Genomic DNA, 19,608 nt, shown 5'->3' on the forward strand with positions numbered 1-19,608 from the left:
TCCGGTCAGAATCATCCTCCGTCTCAGCTGAGTCCCCGAGGCACTTCGCTCGCAGCTGTCCACCTGGATCCCGCGCCAGTGCGGTCCCAGACTGGCACCGGCCCGATGGAGTAGAAGTAACTGAGGCCGAGCAGAAGTAACAGGATGGCAAGCTCGGGGCCGCTGGCCTCAGCCGAGGGCTGAGACGGGGGAGGGGCAGGGGTGGGGTCTGCCCAGTCCCTCCATCCACTCCCATTGGCCGAGCGTTTGCTGGCCTCATCCCACCGCCCGCCCCCAGGGCGACGCTTAAAGTGTGCGAAGCAGGTGCCTCGCGTGGAGCAACAACTTTGTGCGCGCGTCCGGGCTGAGCGCGGCTCCCATTCATTGCCCGTGAGCATCCATCCATCTGGTCAGTCGTCCAGCAAGAAGGGGCTCCAGGCCGGGGGCAGCCACCACCCGGGGATCGCTACTAGAAGAGGGGCCGAGAGCGCGGCTGACCCTCGGTGGCCGCGACCATGCAGACGTGCGCCAGGGCCTGGGGGCTGCGTGTAGGATGCCGAGTCGGAGGCGCGGGGTCGCGCTGGGCGCCGCGGGGCCGTGGCAGCAGTAGCGGCGGCGGGGACGGCAGCGGGGCAGGGGACTCGCGCCTGCTCGAGCGCCTCCTGCCCAGACACGACGACTTCGCGCGGAGGCACATCGGCCCCGGGGACAAAGACCAGAGGGAGATGCTGCAGGCCTTGGGGCTGGCGGTAAGGACCCCACTCGGCCCTCCGGGGCCTCACTGAGCCCGGAGCTCTGCTTCGCTCCCCTCGGGACCCGCACCCTGCCTGGGCCGGGGCCCTAGCGAGTAAGCGAGCCCCACTCGGTCCCCGGGCCCCAGGCTTCTTCCACCCGCTTACCTTCCCCTCCTGCCCTCTCTTCGCGCCTCAAAACCGTATGCTTTTCAACCCAGTCACCTTGCTGATTGATGATCCCTAACTTAGCCAGAGGAGCACCTCCTGGTTTATCCCATTATCCCTGGTCGCCAACCAAACTCCCGACCGAAGTCGCCGAGTCACTACCGCGCTTAATTATTTTCTTTCTTCCAGGTGGTTTTGGTGTGCTTCAAGTGGTTCTCTTTTTAAAAAGAAACCCTGATTAGGAGGTTCCCCCAAGCCTTTGTAGATACAAAACACAGAGGGGACGCTCTTAATTTAGAAGCACTTTCCCCTGCCTTTAGTGTTCACGGACTTGTATTTTGATTTTAGAGCATTGATGAACTGATCGAGAAGACGGTCCCCACCAGCATCCGCTTGAAAAGACCCTTGAAAATGGAAGACCCTGTTTGTAAGTGGACGGGAGGACCCCCTCAGCCCCTGCTTGCTCTGGCCTATTTGTCTTGTGGTCTCTGAAAGTTCAGCTCTGCGTTCGGATTGCTCAGGACTGGGAATGTTTTTTAAAATTAAACACCGGCAGGTACCCCAAGGGGAGGAGCGGGTGGAATAGTTCCCGGAGCAGTCAGTTCCGTACCCGAGGATGGAGTCGATGCAGCTGCACCTTTCTAAGGCCTTCATCTCAGAGTTCTGAGAGCCTCAGCCAACTTCCCGGAGGGAGGCAGCGCATGAACAGGTGCAGAGGACCCCCACTTTCTAGGCACCCGTCCTGGGCTACCATTCTCACATCCTTTGGTTTGAGAGGTGTCATTACCTCTTTGTAGACCAGGATAAAGACTCAGAAGGGGAAAAGGAATTGCTTAGGGTGACCTAATATCTGGCCTTCTGACAATAGCTTCAAATTTTTCTCTTACCTCACATTCAAGTTTTATTATTTACACCTACTGAAAGGCAGCAGTACTTTTCAAGTGGAAGTGTTTTTTTAATAGAGAAACATAGAAATAAGATTCACACTTGGTTGAGAAAGAAAGCTTAGTTCACTCATAGACCTTCTTAGAATTTTATTTTATATTTAAAGCCCTCTTAGTGGACTGAAGGCTGACTTTCAGAGGTATTTTTATGTAAGTATTTGGCTTCCACAGACTAAGGCAAGAATCCCCAAGTCAAGGGGACAGGCAAAACTGAAGAGCTCTTTTTCTTTTAACTCTTACTTGTAGAGTCAAGTGAAGAGAGGCAATTGGTTTGCCTTGTTTTTGGTTTTAGAACAGAAAGGTTATACGGAAGACAAGCTTTATGTTATTTTGAAATAGACAACTTGAAGTATGAAGCTTGTCCAGCTCCTGCTGGCTTACGCTGTAACTCAAGCTATGTTGAGGACTGCTCCCTTGATGGATTCAAATCTGCACCATTTCCGCCAATGGCCGAGACCTTGTTTATAGAAGAAAATCTGCACATTTTGTTCAGTTGAACTGATGAGACTTAGGGATAGCTGGAAGACTTACCTATTTTTAGGAAATCAAAATCCTGATTCATTGGATGTTTAGAGTGAAGAGCTGTATATTTTTAAAGCAAGAGTTAGGTGAATATTTGAACAAACAAATGCCTTCCTGAGACTTTTAAAATCACAGAAGGTTTAAGTCAGCCTTTTTTACAATATACTCAAAAGATAGTCTTTAAGAGCATTAGAGCCTAGAAAACATGTTAAAGTTGCCCTTTTCTAGTTCAGCAATTTGTTTCAGCTGAATCATTTGAAGATCAGGGATTCCATTTCTCCTCCTCTGTCCTGTTGGAAGTAGGCTCCTGATAAGCAATTTGCAATTTAAGTGTAAACTTTAAACCCAGCAGCTTCTGTGAGATTTGGTGCTGGTTCCATCTAGTTAGTCTGAGATGACTCAGAGAAAATATCGCACAGTCAGTAGTCCCTCCTTGCCCTAAAGTGGACAAAGCTTGCTTCTTGGAAGAATGAGCCCTGGTTGGGGGTGAGGGGTGAGTGGGATGTGTCAGAAAGGCATGAGTATTTTACTCTAAGGTGTACACATGCCATGATGAACGTTCCCCCCGTGGGGAAAGCACGCTGGTGCATATAACCTCCAGTAGTGGCCTTTCCCCTTAATAGTGGACCTGCATTATCCAACCTTGGTTTCATGTGAATGCCTGTGTTCAGTTGTAGTCAGAGGAATTCTGGACCAAATGTTTATTCACTGCATACAGAGAAAACCACTAAGAGCTAATTAGTTATATGAGCCTTAAATACCCTCGCTGCTGAATAAAAAGAAGATTGTGAGAGCTGGAAGTAGCATGGAAATACTTGGGTTAGTTCTTAGGCATAAACTAATCTCAAAGGTTTATGTAGTGTCTGCCATGCCCTGGGCACTTTCTAAAGTACTTTTCATGCATTAGTTTAATTCTTACTAAAACCCTATGAGGTAAGTACTTTTATCACTTCTGTTTTAAAGGCGAGGAAACCATGGCATACACAGGATACATAACTTACCCAAGGCCACAGCTGATGAGCCATAGAGGCAGAATTCAGCCTAGGCAGTCCTGCTTTGCTGTCCACACTCCAAACACTAGTCTACACTGTCTTCATTGTATCCTCTGCCAAGGGTGGATATATAAAACAGAAAAGTCCTGTCCTGACTCTTCTGCAGTATCTAGTGTACAGATGTGCACAAATCCAGTCACACTGGAATCACTGGCATTTGCCAACTGCCCTCCTGGAAATTCAGTGGCATGCTGAGAGCACATGTGTGGGGACACTCAGGCCACTACTACGGCGAGGGAAGGGTGACAGGTGCAGGAGGACTAAGGCTGGGTATTGAAGGATGAAGGCGCTGATGGACATGGCTGAGCTGCAGCCAGAGTACAGGAAAGCATGTACAGGACAGAGTGGCCTGACAGAATCAGGGAAGGACAGATGGTTCATCTGTCACGCAGGATGCTCCCCTCCCCTTGCACTCTTCAGGAAGTGTCATGAAAGAATACCTTGATTATCAGTTGGCTTCTTAGTAGGTCATACTTCAGAGAAACAAATAAAGCTACCCCATTCAAAACCCTGGTTTCATCCTGTTTAAATGAATCCCTCTTCTCTGACTCATATACACAAATAAAGGAAAAAAAAGAAGACTAGAAGGATATATGCCAATGGGGGCATTCATTTCTCTGGCTGGTACTATTATGGGTGATTGTAACTTTCTTTTTATTTCTTTGCTTTTTCTACATTTTCTACAATAACTATATATTCATTTAATAATTAATACAGAATTTGAAAGTATGTTGCCTATGAACCAAGCCAATCACTTTTCTCAGTAGTATGTCTTGCTGTGCAGTATTTTTAATGAAGTCCTCTCAAGCTAACCAGACTGAACTGGCTCATAATTTTACAGAAGCTGCAGGGTTTAAAGTTTACACAAAATTGCACATTACTTATTGAGAGCAGAAGAGAGAAAAGAAACTAAACTCACTAATGTTCAAATTATTCAACCAGAACCAAGCAGCTGAGCTGTCAGAATGAGACTTGATGGACTTGGGAGAACTTCATGTTCTAAGTCACATCATTTGCAGTGATCTTTAATAAATGGTTAATGGAGGGCAGTGAGCAGAGAGAGGGGGGTATTGTGTAACACAGCTGCAGGTGATGACTCTGTCACCCAAGTGGGGTTGGGTACTTTCCTGAGCTGATCCCAAAAACACCTGAATAGGGCAGATGGATGTCACTTGTCTTTCAGTCAGGTCATGGTCATCCTCAGGTTGTGCCTGTAGACTCCATAGTCTGTGACAACGCTCTCCTTTGGTCCTTTCTGGCTCCTTCAGTTCCCAGCTTATATGAAATATTACTTCATCTTTATCTAAGATGATTCTAATGGATGTTTATTAAACAACTGTGGAAATAGAGACCAAATGAGAAAATCAAAGCCAAGTAATTGTGAACTGCTATAACAAGGGAGTCAGCCTTTTGTTTTGCAGAGGAATGGGAAAGCCTTATAATGGAATAAAGGAAAGGCTTTAGGTATGCTCTCATTCGAGGCTGTTGGCATGAAGAAGCTGTAGGTGGGCAACTGGAAGCAGGGCATCATTTGTGATTTGTTAGGGGTGCTAATTTGACTTTGTATGGGTGGTCCTAAATTGGAAACGAGAACCAAAATGAAAGAAGCTGTCAATTATTAATTAGGTGCTGGCCATTTTGGACTCTCTTACAGAAGTTATTGTGCAATTTCGTGGACTGTCACTTATAGCAGCCTGACTCTTGGGGTTGTTTACTATAAATAAGGGGATTGGTTTCCTGGGCAGGTTGCTGTAGGTTTTGGGTGAAAGTTCTACAGTTACACGTGGTCTGGCTGTTGTCTGTTTTTGAATTTAGTGTTTCACAACAGAGTCTGTCTTGTCTTTATAGTTCTGTCATTAATTCCTGTTAGGCAGACATCTACTGACCTGACTGATACCTTGGACAGTCAACCTATTGCGTAAATTGTTAAATGTTTAGTTGGCCATCTATGTGTAAAGCACTGTGAGGAAAAATATATAAATAAACATAATCACTATCCTCAGAGAGCTTACATCTTACCTTCTTAATATAAATTCAGTCAGAAAGTTAAAGAGTACCAGGTGCCATGAGGACTATGGATAGAATGCTATGTGTTCAGAAATGTGAAACTGGAGAGAAAAATAGGGATTTCTGAAACAGTATAAAGAGTTGAAATACATCTTCTGGTAGAAGCAAAGACAATATCTTTATACTGACTATATTTTTGGGGGGAAGGGTAAAAAGTTATATAAGAAGGAAAAAACTCCAAGAAAGTACCTTTACTGAAAAAAAGAAAATGGAAAAATGCAAAATGCAGAGCATAATCAGGGAAAAAATTTGAGTATTGTTGCCATCTCAGCATTGATGGAATCTTATCAGAATGATTATGCTGTCAGTAATTTGGGATTCTAGAGTGTTTTCCACACTACAAGCAGTTCTCTAGTTCTTGGCAGACCTATTTGGTGCCCTATAAATTTAACTCAGTTTTGTCCTGTTCATCTGGTGATAGTGTCAGCTTGCATGGGTTAAGAGCTTAGTCCCACGAGACTGTCCGCTCTTTAGGTATCATTCACCAGGTGTTACCTGGGCTTCTGACCAACAACCTATAAATTAGAAGTTCCCACTATCCCCTCTTTGGGTTCGATTAATTTGCTAGAGTGGCTCACAGAACATTTCCATATGTTTACCAGTTTATTTTAAAGGATGTTATAAATGATACAAATGTATCACTGGAAGAAGAGGTACATAGAGTGAGGTCTATAAGGGTCCTGGGCATGGGAGCTTCTTTCCCTGTGGAACAGGGGTCCACCGCTCTGCCATGTGGATGCATTAGCCTCTCAGCAGCTCATCAAATCTCATTTAGGAGTTTTCATAGAACTTATGTCTGCAGCCCCCACCTGGAGGTTCCAGCCTCACATGACTTGGTCTCTCTGGTGACCAGCCCCACCCTGAGGTAGTCTAAGGGCGCTGCCCTAAACCCACTTCCTTAGCATAGACCAAAAGGGCTTATAACCAATAACAAAAAAACACTCCTATTACTCCAAAAGACAAAGACCAAATACATTTCTTATTATACCGAAGGAATATATTGGATAAATATGTGGAGGTATATATCCTGATAGAAGTGGAGAGGTAAAAAATTTACTTTAAAAGAGACGCATCCTAAAATAAATCATAAGTAGTTTTCCCCTTTTTTAAAAAAAATCCAGGACACCAAACTAGAAATCTGTCTTTGTAAAGTATCATTTTTTAGCAGTGAAATGTTTTGGACTCTCTTATTTTTTGACATGTAATGGTATAAATATGGTGATGAGGTGCCAAATTGGTCACATGACTAAGACAGAACATAAAATGTAAAAAAAAAAACTTTTTCCACTTGTTTTCATCTTATTGAAGGATCATGGAATTCATCTGATGTCATCAAAGATATTTTATATAAATGAATTTATTTCTTCAACAATATTTAAGAAATTGACCATTTTTTGGAGAAGCCATTGTTTCAATTATCTATTGTGGTTTAAGAAATTCCTGCAAAACTCAGTGGCTTAAAACAAAGAATATTTATTATCCTCACAGTTTCTATGGATCTAGAATTCAAGAGCCACTAAGCTGGGTGGTTGAGGCTTGGACTCTCTTCGGAGGTTATGGTCACACATTTGTGGCTGGTGGAGCCACTTCCAAGGTGGCTCGTTCACAGCTGCTGGCAAGTTGGTGTTGCCTGTTAGTGGGAGACTTTAGTCTAAGCCTCCTCACATGGGTCTCTCTGCAGGAAGGCTGCTTGAGTGTCCTCACAACATGGCAGCTGGATTCCTCTGGAGCCAGGGATCCAAGAGAGAAAGAAAGCCAGGTAGAAGCTATCCTCTTCGTAACCTAGCCTCTGAAGTCTTAAAGCATCACTTAACACCATATTCTATTCACTAGAGTGAGGAACTAAGTCTGGCCCCAGTTCAAGGGAAGGGGAATTAGTTTCTGCTTTTTGAAGGGAAGAGTGGAAACAAATTCGCAGGCATTTTAAAAAATAGACTTTATTTTTTAGATAAGTTTTAAATTCACAGGAAAATTGAGCAGAAGGTACAGAGAGTTCCCATATACCCTTTGCCCCCACACATACAAGTTTTTCCTATTACCAACATCTCCCACCAGAGTGGTATATTTGTTACAACTGATGAACCTACACTAACATATTACTAGCACCCAAAGTCCATAGTTTATATTAGGGTTCACTCTTGGTGCTGTACATTTTATGGGTTTGGACAATGTGTAATGACATATGTCCCCCATTATAGTATCACACAGAATAATTTCAGTGCCCTAAAAGTCTTTGGCAGGCATATTTTAAAAACTACGACATTCATCCAAATTAGCATATACTTCCTACTATCTTAAATTATAATGAATTTTATCTAACTTTAAAAAATATTCAATGCTATTAAAATAAAATCAATTATATATTGTAAATACAGTGTTCATTTTGTGGAATGTTAGTGTCTGGGGAAATGGCCCTGTGTATCCTAAATGCTCTAGTTTACTCAACTTTATCACCATTGGGTTAAAGCCTCTATCATCAAATCTATTTCTACTGCTTCTTTGACTGCTTCCATTCCTCATTTATTGAGAGGTTTCTATGGAAGATAAGATATTGTTTTAGGCACTGAGGGTACAAGAGTCAAGAGTTAGAGAATGATAACCTTGAGTATAGGTTATAATGGATAGAAAGATACTGAGCAGCAGTAGGATCTGCAGATAGGATGGATGCTTTGGCTGAGGTTATGGTATAAACATGGTGGTATGGTATAAACAGGGGTGGTAGGTGCGCTGTCAAGTCTCTTGCCTGAGTGTCTGGGGGTGATGGTGATGTTATTAACAGAAGGAACAGGGAGAAGAAGAAACTTTTGGAGGAAGGAGAGATCATGAGTCTTGTTTGAGCAGAACTGAGTTTAAGCTGCTTATGGAACATGCCTTTGGAAAAGTTGAACCAATAGGAAATATGTGCATAGAGCTCAGAAGAGAGATAAGAGATGGAGTTCTAGATTTAGTGAGTCTTCTGAATGAATTAATCGGGATGAGTGACTTCTAGGGATTGAGTCTGGGAGAAGAAAGTAGAAGGTGGGATATTGGGAAGTAGAATATGTAAAAGGGAGGCAGAGCAGTCTGAGATGAAGTAATCCTAGAGATCTGAGTATAAAATTTTCAGGCAGGGAGTTGTGGGCTGCAGTGTCATATTGTGGGCCTTTCTTAGGCATAAGAGGGAATAATGTCCACCTGAAGACTAAGAGCACTCTGAAGTGAGAGGAGTTGAGGGGCTGTCTGTCTATAATGATCCGAGTGAGGGACAGGAAGGTAAGAGTGAGCATTAGAGAAAAGCGAGAAAGTTCCAGAGGAGCTATTGCGAGCCTCTAGGTAATAGGGAGCTCAGCTCAACCTGCATGGAGGACTCGCTGAAATTGAATGGCTTGAATTTGTAAGGTCTGTTGAGCATCTCTCACCCTGGCATCATGTAGTGACCTGATAGCAGGAACAGAGAAATGTGGTGACTGAGTTTAGCTGAGGTTGAGGATTGGCAGTCAAGTAGCCAAGGACTTCAAGGTCCACTGGTCAGCACAGGCTGGCTGGGGTGGAAGAAAGGTGAGGTCGCTCCACCCACAGTGGGACAGAAGTTCAATGACCACCTCATGGGATTAGCAGTGAGGCCCAAGCTGCTTACCTCTGAGTCAACGGGAGCTTTGGGGTGGCTACTAAATGAGGTCAAGAGCTGCTTGCAAGCAGGTCTGTGCTTTGACTTCTGTTTTAGTTCTCTTTCCACCCTACCACATGACACTGTGCCTTGCTTTAATAAGTCTTTGCTGTATGACATATCAATAACTTTAATCTCATTTTGATTGCTCGGGTTTGTTTTACTTACTAAACCCAAAGTATTTTTACAAAAATGACAACAGAATTGGCAATGCCTGTATCATCAACATGCTAATTGATTAAACAGTGAGGAAACAAAATTTCTGAAAATCTGAAATTACTGCATTAATTATTGCACAGCATTATTTCACAGACCTTGCTGAATAGCTGTGGGTTTCCATTTATAATTATTTCTCTGAAGCCCATGCTTTTAGGACTCAATCGAACTAAATGTTAGAACAGCTTGTGCATTGATTTGTCATCATGGATCCTGTGATGGGTAATTATTGTGAATATTTAGCTAGCTGTGTGTTGAAGTGAATTAGGGAGTTTAGGTGAATTTTCATGAAGCACCTCAATTCACCTGTGTTTTCTGAGTACCTACTATGTGCCTAGCAACTCACTATGCCACTGCCCACAAAGAGATTATAATTTAGTTGGTGAGATTCTGGGGTGGACTACAAATTTCTTCATGTCTATTTCTTTAAATTTTAAAAAGGTATCTCTTTCCTGGCAGTAGGTTAAATTATTCGAGTTGTACTCTTAGAACATATCCTTCCCTTCTTGTTCTCGCTCTGGTGGCCATAACAATATACCTACAGGGCAACAAAGAGGAAAAGCAAATATTTCATGACTTCTACCCTGATACTTACTTCAGGCCGACCATTTGGCCTGATTAACTGGTGTTCCAGATAACTATGTGAAGGGCAATGTTTCTCTGTATGTTTCTCTTAAAAATGTTTACAGAATAAATGAAGAGAGGTGGTGGAGGAGAAGTTCCCCACCTCCAGAAAGTAGCGTGACAAAAGTCCAAAGGGTACTTGAAAGAGATGGTGTCCCTCTCCCACAACGCTCTGGTTTTTCTACAGCTGGTATACCTTCTGGCTGAGCAGGAAGAATTGTAGGGACTGCTCACTCCTGTGAGACAGAGCCCAAGGGGCCACCAGAAACCCAGATTGGATGTACCTCAGCAACTTTCCCTGGAGGTGCCTGGCAGAGAGAGGGCTCTAATCTCTGAGGCTCATGAAGGGCTAGGTTAACGGGATGTTAATTGGTTGGGCAAGAAGATGGGGGAGAGCCTGACAGGAAGAGGGTGAGGTGGGCCAGACTGCAAGGACAGGTCTGCTGGTACTGTCCTAATCACACCCTATCACATGGGACAGGTACCCCTCTGCCAGTCTAGAAGGGTTTTCAATTCAAATAATTTCCATATCATTATTCTACACTGCAGAATTTACAGATTGGTTTGTCTTCTTGGAAAAAACAAATTCTGTGATTTATAGACTTTGCTTGCAAAACCTCCTCTGCTAGAGGAGGAAACTTAATAAATAAGAGGGAGTATGTTTGTGACGGGGTAAACAGGTTTAAGCCAGGCTGTTATGGACAAGGGAGAGCAGTGCTGAAAATGATTAGGTGATGTTACAGATTGGCTGAGCGTTAGGAGGGAATTTGTATGCAAATTCTGACTTCCACTTAGAATCAGAAAATCCTGACTATGCTACAGTTCACGGTCTGTTTATCTTGGTTGAGGCCATCATCAACCCCCATGATTTACTGAACAGCTTTGAAGCCAAAGATCTGCATATTGGCAGGAAAAATATGCCATGGCAATCTCTCACATCCTGGCCCCAGCTGCCCCCTTCAAGCTTCTGGCAGAAAAAGGCCTTTCTGGGCAAATTCAAATATGAGTGTGTTGGTTGTTAGTCCTGAAGATTTCCTTGAAGACCTTTTCCAAGTAACTGCCAAGCACACAAAGGGCAGCAGTGGGAAGGAGGCTCTGACACTGGTTGAGTGGCTGCTCTGTGCTGGGCACTGCTGGCTTCTCAGCAAATGCTCTGTGGACTGTTGGCCACTCACCTGGGGACTGATAGGTATCTGCACCCATATATTTCACAAGCACAAAAAGATATACAGAGAAAAGCTAGATTCCTTCCAAAATACCTGTTTTCTTGAGAATCACCCCAGAGGTTTTCTATTAATGTACAGCACATGCATATATATTCTTTTTTAAAATATAAGTAGCAGAATAATATATACTCTCTATGGAAATGTAAGCATAGTATTTTAGCAAAAGCAAAGCATGTATACATTTTTCCATATAATTGAAGCAAAGTTGTAGGGTTGTGTGTTTTGGGCAATGCGACTCGAGGGGAGGGGCAGATAACGTATGTATGTGTGTGTGTTGAGGTGCCTGCCTGTTCATTATAATGATATTTTTCCAGTTCTTGGCAAAATTCATGTGGGAAATTAGAACCTAGGCCTAGCAATGCATCAAGTATTTATTGGCTTATTCCTATTGGAGAGTATTTATTTGGTGTAGTGGTTGGTATAAAGGTCTCCTTGATATTTTAGGTGCGGATAACAAGGGAGTCGCTATTGGAAAGGATGTCCTGTGGAATTTTGTAGGGAGGAAGCACTCATTATGAAATCTGAGAAGCAGGAACAGTGTGAGACCCACCTGCGGGTTCTTAGGAAGTGGTGTCCAGGCCACTAAACTCTGTTTTTGGTGCATTAGGACAAGGACATTATGCAATGCTCTGAGGCAGAGGAATAAACAAGGTCACCCACGAGCAGAGAACTTACCGGATTCCTGACGGACTGCTTGAGGACTTTCATTGCTGGGTATGCACAGTAATGGTAATTCCCAGCATCAGGCTGCCCTGCCAGGGGTAGGCAAGCATCTGGAGAGTGACAGGGTGCCTCCTAGTGTTCTTAACAGACACTCCCTCTCTCATGGTCTCCTTTGCCTCCTGGTTAGTTTCATTATCATTCACATTCAGGAATATAGTTACTGGAATTGGGCCTGTTTATGGGAAGAATCTGGTTCTGTGAAATTGAAAGGGAAAGTATGAGGCATGTGCACTGCTGTGGGGTTTGCTGTGGGGGAAATCCGCTCTTTGTCTTCTCTATGCTTTGTCCACACAGCTTTCCTTGGGCCTTGCGGCCCAGGGTTTGGATGGTGCAACTGCCTTTTTATAGTGGTTCTCTTACCAGGTAGGGAAAAAAAGCTGCCACTTTGAATTAAGGATCACACACTGTTTTCCCTAGAAAGGAATTCTATTCCAAGGGAGAAGGAATCTAAATCTACTGGGAAGTGCAGCTGTGGACATTGCAGAGTTAGGATTTGCACTTTTATTTAGATCAGTAATGCTCCAAACACATGCTCTTGGGGACTGATTCTTCATTTCAGATAGGTTCAGAAGCTATGACCTGCTTGTCCATTTTTCCCTCTTCTCTCCTTTTCTCCATGTCTATTGAATCTTGGCATTATTTAACATAGTGACTCAAGCTCTGGGTTCCTAAATGCACTAGGTGGCTCTTCTGACAACTGGACCAAACAGATTAGTGGGTATGAAAATGGTGACCAGTGAACAAACATCTGAAACAATTCAAACACTCACTAAGCTGTGCATTTGGGAAATTTTTTTTATTATATGTGACTGGTGAAGCCTGAGGTCTTGATTTTATCACAGTAAAAGCAGCCTAACTCCCTGTTCTTCAGGTCATAAACTGTTTTGGCTTCTAGTTGGGAAGTTGGATCATGATGAGCAGTGGGTGACTGAATGGGAAAGGCTTCTCATACCAGTCTTACTTTCAGAAGCGTGATCAAGTACCTACCCTATTCTTGATGACTCCGTAGTATCCATTAGCTTGGACAGAGGACTGCTCATTCTAGTAACTCATTTATTTCTCCCAACAGAAAGTAAATTTGCTTGCCAAGACTTGACTATGATGAGAGCCAGTCAGGGAATATTGAGGGCCAAGTTGGGTAGGGGCAGAGCTCACGGGTGCTTGGGAGGTTTGGTCCTGTAGGGAGTAGAATGTATCTGTTAGAGGATTAGAAACTTCTGTCTCAAGTTTGGTCATTTTTCTTCTGTGTCTTAATGTGTATAAGACATAATGGAAGCTGTGAGGGATGCTATATGTATCTGGAGACACTAAACTCTCAACTGGAATGGTGGAGGGATCTGATTTTTCCTATTGCAAGAAAACCCATTCTTTCTTACCTCCCAGTGGGGCTGTCCAGGAGAGAGCCTGGTGAGAGTGCCCTAACCAGAGTCCAGTTCCCTACTTCCTTGCTTCAGCAGCCTCCTGCCACCTAGGCCGTCATACTGTCCTGCCTATATGCCTTCAGTGATAAGGAACAGAAGATACCATCCCAGACCGGCCAGGCGCCCACTGGCACATCCCACATCAGTTCAGGGTCTCCAGATATATATCAGCATCCCTCATAGCTGCCACTACGTCTTACACACTTGAATGAAACACTTGAAAATTATTTTTTTAATTAGCATAAATGAAGAGGAAAAAAATTAATGATATGTAAGACCCAAATGATCAATTTTGAGCAACAGAGGTATCCAGCTAAGAGAGCTCCAGAGTGAAGATCTTAGGAACACAGGGGTAGTACTAGGTCCAATGAAGCTGTCTCTCTGGGGTTCCTCTTTCTGCAATTCCCATGAACTTACTCGCCATAGTTCAATTTTTAAGGGAGAAAAATGGAAAACTTTTAATCACTAAAAGAAGTCATAACAGGATAAGAGGATTAAGGGGCATTATGATTAGCACACATAATATAGGGGAGGGCACAGGGAAGGAAGTATAGACAGAGAAGACAAGTAGTGACTCAATAGCATCTTACTATGCTGATGGACAGTGACTGTAATGGGGTATTGGTGCAGACTTGATAATATGGGGAATGTAGAAACCACAATGTTGCTCATGTGAAATCTGAGCAAAGATTGTATATCAATGATACCTTAATAAAAAAAAAGTCATAATAGGAAAAAGTCAAGTTTGAGAAGCAAGGCTTGTTGATCCTATAATGCTTCTGTCATTGCATGGTGTTCTCCTTGTATGTGTCTCACACTGTGTCCAGATTTCCCTTTTCTTATATGGACACCAGTCTTTGATTTAGGGCTAATCCTAATACAGCATGACTTCATTGTAAATTGATTGTAGCGGTAAAAAACCCTATTTCAAAAAAAGGTCACATTCACAGGTACCTGGAATTAGGACTTCTACATGTCTTTAGAGATTATGGTTCAATCCACAACAACATTCCCTTCCTATCTGCTTTCTGGTCTGCTGTTCTGGTCTCTTACCTTATCTCTCTGTTTCCACAGTGACTTACCTCCCTGTGACTTATTCATACTACCAATAGAATTATCTTTCTATAATGTAGAAAAAATCATTCTATAATCTATGACTCCCAAAATGTTAAACTCTTGATTTGACAGAAGACAAAGCTCTTCACAGACTGTTTCCATTTGAGAGCTGGACCTTTTGTCCTCATAACATAATATGCAAAGAAGACTTTGGGAAGTGATTGGATGTCTTACATGATTGTTCCTAATGATGCTGTCCTTGTGTATCTCCTTAGATACTAGTTTATTGTACTTTCACATATATTTCCTAAACTTTCCATGGAGGAAGGTAAGGTTGTCTATTGTAAGGCAGTTGGATAATATTTACTCATGAAACTGATTAGCTTGCATAACTGCCTTCTTTTTCTTGAACCTAGTCTGGAAAAATGACACGTCTCCTGTAAGTTTATTTCCTGTGAAAGCATGTGGAGTGGGAGGGTGGAATGGAGGGTGAAAGTGAGGATAAAGATTGATGAGAATAATATTCGCATAGACTTCAGTGGGGTTAAAACAAAGTGAAGCATCTTCCTAACCAGTTTGTCATCTCAGAGTTTGCCGTATCTAGATTTTCTTTCTCTTATATAGTAACAATGAAATTAGTCAATTCCAAGATTTAAGGGACTCTGAGTCCTAGAGATTTAAAAGGAGCCAGGCATTTGCCTAAGTAATTTAATCTCAGTTCATTTTTCATAGCACGATCTATTTGTATGCAGAGGGGCAGAAGAAGAACCATGTAAGGTCACTTGTATCTAGAAAGTGTCTTTCAGTGTAAGTGCTGTGCATGTAGCAGGTCTGAACCCTGTCCTGTGGGGAAGGTGTGGAATCTGGAGTTAGACTGGGTTGTAAGTAACTCTTCAATTTAAAACCATGTAGCTGTAGGTGAATAATCCTTTTCAAGCCTGTTTCCTAAGCTGCATGTGAAAACATTTGGTATTAAAACAAAACAAAACAAAACAAAAACAAACAAAAAACATTTGGTATAATTCCTGATAAAGAGTAAATGCTCAATATGTCTGGTGCTATTATTCTGTTATTATATGAAAGACCCAAAATAGGGTCTCAACTCCATCCGAGAACTCTTATAATTCCTACTTAATTACCTAAGTGCCCTAATGGGATTGCTGGGTAAAAACTGCATGTGGTTCTTTTATTATAACTGATATTTTACATTGTCGGGTGAAGGGCTTTTTGTAAGCTCTTTCAGCAACACAAAGGAAAGTGTATCAGACTTAGTAAGGCAATTTTAGAGAAAAACGTAGGTCATGTGTTATTTAAGACTTATGCCAACCATTGGTGTGAAACAATTTAAAAGGGAAAACAAGATTTTACTGAGAGAAAGCAGAATTTTTATTTGGTGTAAACACAACAGAAATGTAAAGGGAACAAAAGAAACTGGGCATGAGGCATGTTAAATTTGGGCAATTCTGACAAACAATGCCAAAAAAAGAGGAGTAAAAAAAAAAAAAATGGTAAGGAACCAAACTTGAGGAGTAACTGAGTGCTATTTGGGGGATTTTTCAGATTTTTGCATATATTAATTAGTGTTGCAGGGTGGGGAATGATTCCTGAATTTCTATATATAGCTGTTCTCTTAAATATTCCCCCCAAAAGCGAGGGTCTTCAATTATAATTAGAGTTCTCTTTTAATGCATTTTCTCTCTCTAATATTTTTCTCTTTCCTACAATCAGGTGAAAATGAAATCCTTGCAACTCTGCATGCCATTTCCAGCAAAAACCAGATCTGGAGATCATATATAGGCATGGGCTATTATAACTGCTCAGTGCCACAGGCTATTCTGCGGAACTTACTGGAGAACTCAGGATGGTAATGTATTACTTGATTAAAAACAGAGTAGTGTGATTTGATTTGCATGATTCTCTCTGACTTCCCACACACCTAACTCTGCCTCTAAGCTTCAGGAACATACCTGGCTTTCTCTGGCTTGGAAAATTCCCTTACTCAAATGTAGAGGAAACAGAAGGTTCTTCTCATTTTTATTCCCATAAAGCATTCTAGAGCTCTAAATTGTGGATGCTGATAATCTCTTGCCTTCTCTGACTTAATGTCTATTCTGTCTTTGTAAACGTATTTGAGCAAGACATTGAACCTACAGATGGGCAGATTCAGTGCTTTGTTCTTCGGAGACACTAGGACTTTAGGTTATGTCCGATCTTACTCAGTAAGTCACAATCTTGGTCTGTTGTCTTCCATCAGCATTTTAGGAGTGACTTTTGTCTCCCCCCAGCCTCCCCACATCCTCCCAATATTCTGGCTCCACAACCAACTGAAAAAGAAGACATAATGCCAGGTAAATGGAGATCAAAATATCAGCTTTATTACTTGGCACTTTTTAGAGAAGAAAACGTGCATTCTTTGAGCATGCTCTTCTAGAAATAGTGAAGCAGGGAGCTGAGCTGCACACACTTAGTTGGTTGTTCTGCTCTCACCTCATCAATCAGGCAACTTGTTCCTAGTCCTCTAGGGGTGTGTGTGTGTGTGTGTGTGTGTGTGTGTGTGTGTGTGTGTGTGACCTTGTCCCCACCCACTCTGGCTGACATCCATTGCGCAAACCTGAAAGTGTTTCTCCAGCACTTGAGGAAAATTTCCCAAGTCCACTTCTCTGCTGTTTTGCTATTTTCCAGTACAGTTTGCTGTCTGAACTAAAGAATGAAACAGAGGTTCATACCTCAATACCACACAAGAAAACACCCTGGGTATTTCTTGACAGGGACAAGGCGAGGGTTCCAGGGGTGCCTGAGAGCAGATAAGCACACATGCTGCTTCTGTCCATTGGCAAATACTGTCTGATTATGAAGGAGGGAAAATGGAGACTCCTGGGCCTTTCTTTCCCTTGTTTTTGGATCAGTGTCATTGTATGCACCCACATCTTTGAACAGAAACTTTATGTCAACTGATTTTGAAAAGAAAACCTGATACCCTGCTTAATCTTAAACTTTGCACATAGTAGTGTTAGTACCATGAATAGCTGTCCTGTGGCAACGACTCATGATATGTGATTTCAGCCTCTCCCCAGCGCCACCCACAGCATGACAGGTTTCTGTGGGTGAGTGGCTGTATTGTAGGCCCTCAGCACTGCCATCCCACTGGTACAGGCCTATAGTTCTGAGGAACAAAGCATTGGCTTAGCCTTCAGTGTGGGCCAGCCTGGGTGGTGAGACAGCAGCTGTGCATCTTTTGTCTGCTTTTGCGTACATGCAAACACAGGCCTGCTTGGTCAGGGAGCTTTGCCCTGGAATCAGTTGTCTGTGTGCCATCATTATAGGAGCCAGATCTGTTGGTAGAATCACTCCTCCCTTGCCATCCCAGAGCTTTTTAGTTTCAGTATGCTCTGTTTCTTTATTAATAAGGGAGCAGGAAAAAACTGTCAAAGAACTAGTTTTTCTGCTTTTGGTGTGGGTGAGAATACGTTTGCATTGTTGAGGGCTTATTTTTCACTGTGGTATGGGTAAGAGTTTGAATGGTAAACTCCCAAGTTTGATTTCGAAAGCAAATGACCTGTCTTCCCTTTTACAAAAGAAGCCTCAAAATACATGAATGGGCTGCAGCATTTCAGCCTTCTGAATACTGGCCAGCAGCCTTCACTCCTGGTGGCCATACACGATAATCACCATACTGCTTCCTGGCTGTGTGTGGATATGTGTTAATTTCAGGAGCCATCAAGCGTTTTGAGAGAGGAACAGGGTTCTTTGCTTTTCAGTCCCGGATTTTGGTTGGGCATGTTTTAAATATTGTTCCTTTCTGTTCTCCGAAAGCTGATCTGAACCAGAGGGTAATACTGCACCTCGCAAGCACCGGGAGGAAGGGCTGTGCACATGAGGGTGGGTGGACTTCACATTATCACCCTCCTGAATGGTTTCCATAGAGACAGAACCAACAAATTCCGGTGACGTGAGGTGAAAATAAATGGACAGCATAGCCTCAAAAGAACACAAACATTTGGACTCTTACAAAAAGTTTACATCAGGTCTAGAATTTATTTTATGGGTCTACTGTTAAAAATTTTTGACTACTGATAGCATAAGTAACTAATATAAAAAACTAATATTTTCTTTGTGGCTCTTTCTATTTTTTGTAACTTTGGCCCTTGGATTAAAAAGAGAGAATCTCATGAATGTTTGGCTTACTGGAACCCCTCCACTACCTCCTTCTTTCTCAATTCCAATAGAAGGTCACAATAAAAAAATCATAGAGAATACTGATTATTTCTGAATGAATGTTAATGCTATGTTGCTATATCAGGCATCCTATTTGAGCCAGAAAAAATGCCTTCTTGGTTGTACAGATAATTTTTTTAAATTGAAATACATCTGGAAAAAAATGAATTGAGCTAAATAGTAGAAATATAGAGATTGTGGATCACAGATCGCTATGTTTTGCCTAACTGAGGCAACTAAACCCTCGCATGCCTGATGGTAGGCCTGCATTTTTTCTCCTAAAATGAGGGTTCATTTAGTATCATCAGGCATACTCACCAACCTGATTTCTCTAATAGATGATAAAACCATTAATGGGTGTTATTTTGTGTATAGTTGTAATAAACCTATGGACTATAAAAGAAGTTTACAAGTAAAGAGTGCAATTTTATATTTGCTGTGTTTTTGTGAGAAACAATTTTAAAGCTCTCTACATTTAGTAGTGCTAATTAGCATCAGCTTAAGCTTGGACTTATGAAAGGGTTGAGCAAGGAGAGAAAGGCTGAGCAAGGGAGGGGGAATATTAAATCCCAAAGTCTGTGACTGAAGGAAAAGCATGCCCTCAGGTATGAAGGACTGTGCTTAAGAGGTTTGGGCTTTTCCCTGCAGGTAATGGGGACTATCCCCATTTGAGCTGGGGAGTCAGATAGCTTACACATTTGCACCACAACTATTCGGTAGGTTCCTAGTTTAAGTACTACGTAGGCAAGGAAGGCAACAAAGAGATGGATATAGGAAACTGGAAGGAAGGCTAATGGGAATTGGTCATTATTTGGGATTTTTGAAAAATCTGAGGTTTCTACTTTGAGAATTGGCAGAACTGTGGTACCTTTGAAGGAATAAGAATATTCAGGAAGAGAAGACAGTTTGGGGATCTAGCTGGAGGAAGAGTAGGAAGTGTGAAGCTGACACAGATGTGATAAATTTCAAGAAAAAAAATAGTTTCCTACAAGAAATATCTAAAATAATATCTGAATAG

At 42.3% G+C, this 19,608-nt stretch overlaps 1 protein-coding gene across 2 annotated transcripts in view; it reads left to right on the forward strand.

Moving 5' to 3' along the window:
• Window positions 1-296: 296 nt before the first annotated feature.
• Window positions 297-19,608, forward strand: part of GLDC (glycine decarboxylase) — a 93,473-nt gene continuing 74,161 nt past the window's right edge. The window contains exons 1-3 of one of the 2 annotated variants that reach the window (XM_073228559.1): window positions 297-728; window positions 1,227-1,305; window positions 16,104-16,239. In XM_073228559.1, the coding sequence (XP_073084660.1) occupies window positions 495-728; window positions 1,227-1,305; window positions 16,104-16,239 (449 nt within the window). In that variant the 5' untranslated portion in view covers window positions 297-494. The remainder of the gene's footprint in view (window positions 729-1,226; window positions 1,306-16,103; window positions 16,240-19,608) is intronic. The other variant, XM_037019059.2, reaches the window with a different exon arrangement.

The sequence above is a fragment of the Manis javanica genome, chromosome 2, assembly GCF_040802235.1.
Source record: "Manis javanica isolate MJ-LG chromosome 2, MJ_LKY, whole genome shotgun sequence".
Taxonomy (NCBI): domain Eukaryota; kingdom Metazoa; phylum Chordata; class Mammalia; order Pholidota; family Manidae; genus Manis; species Manis javanica.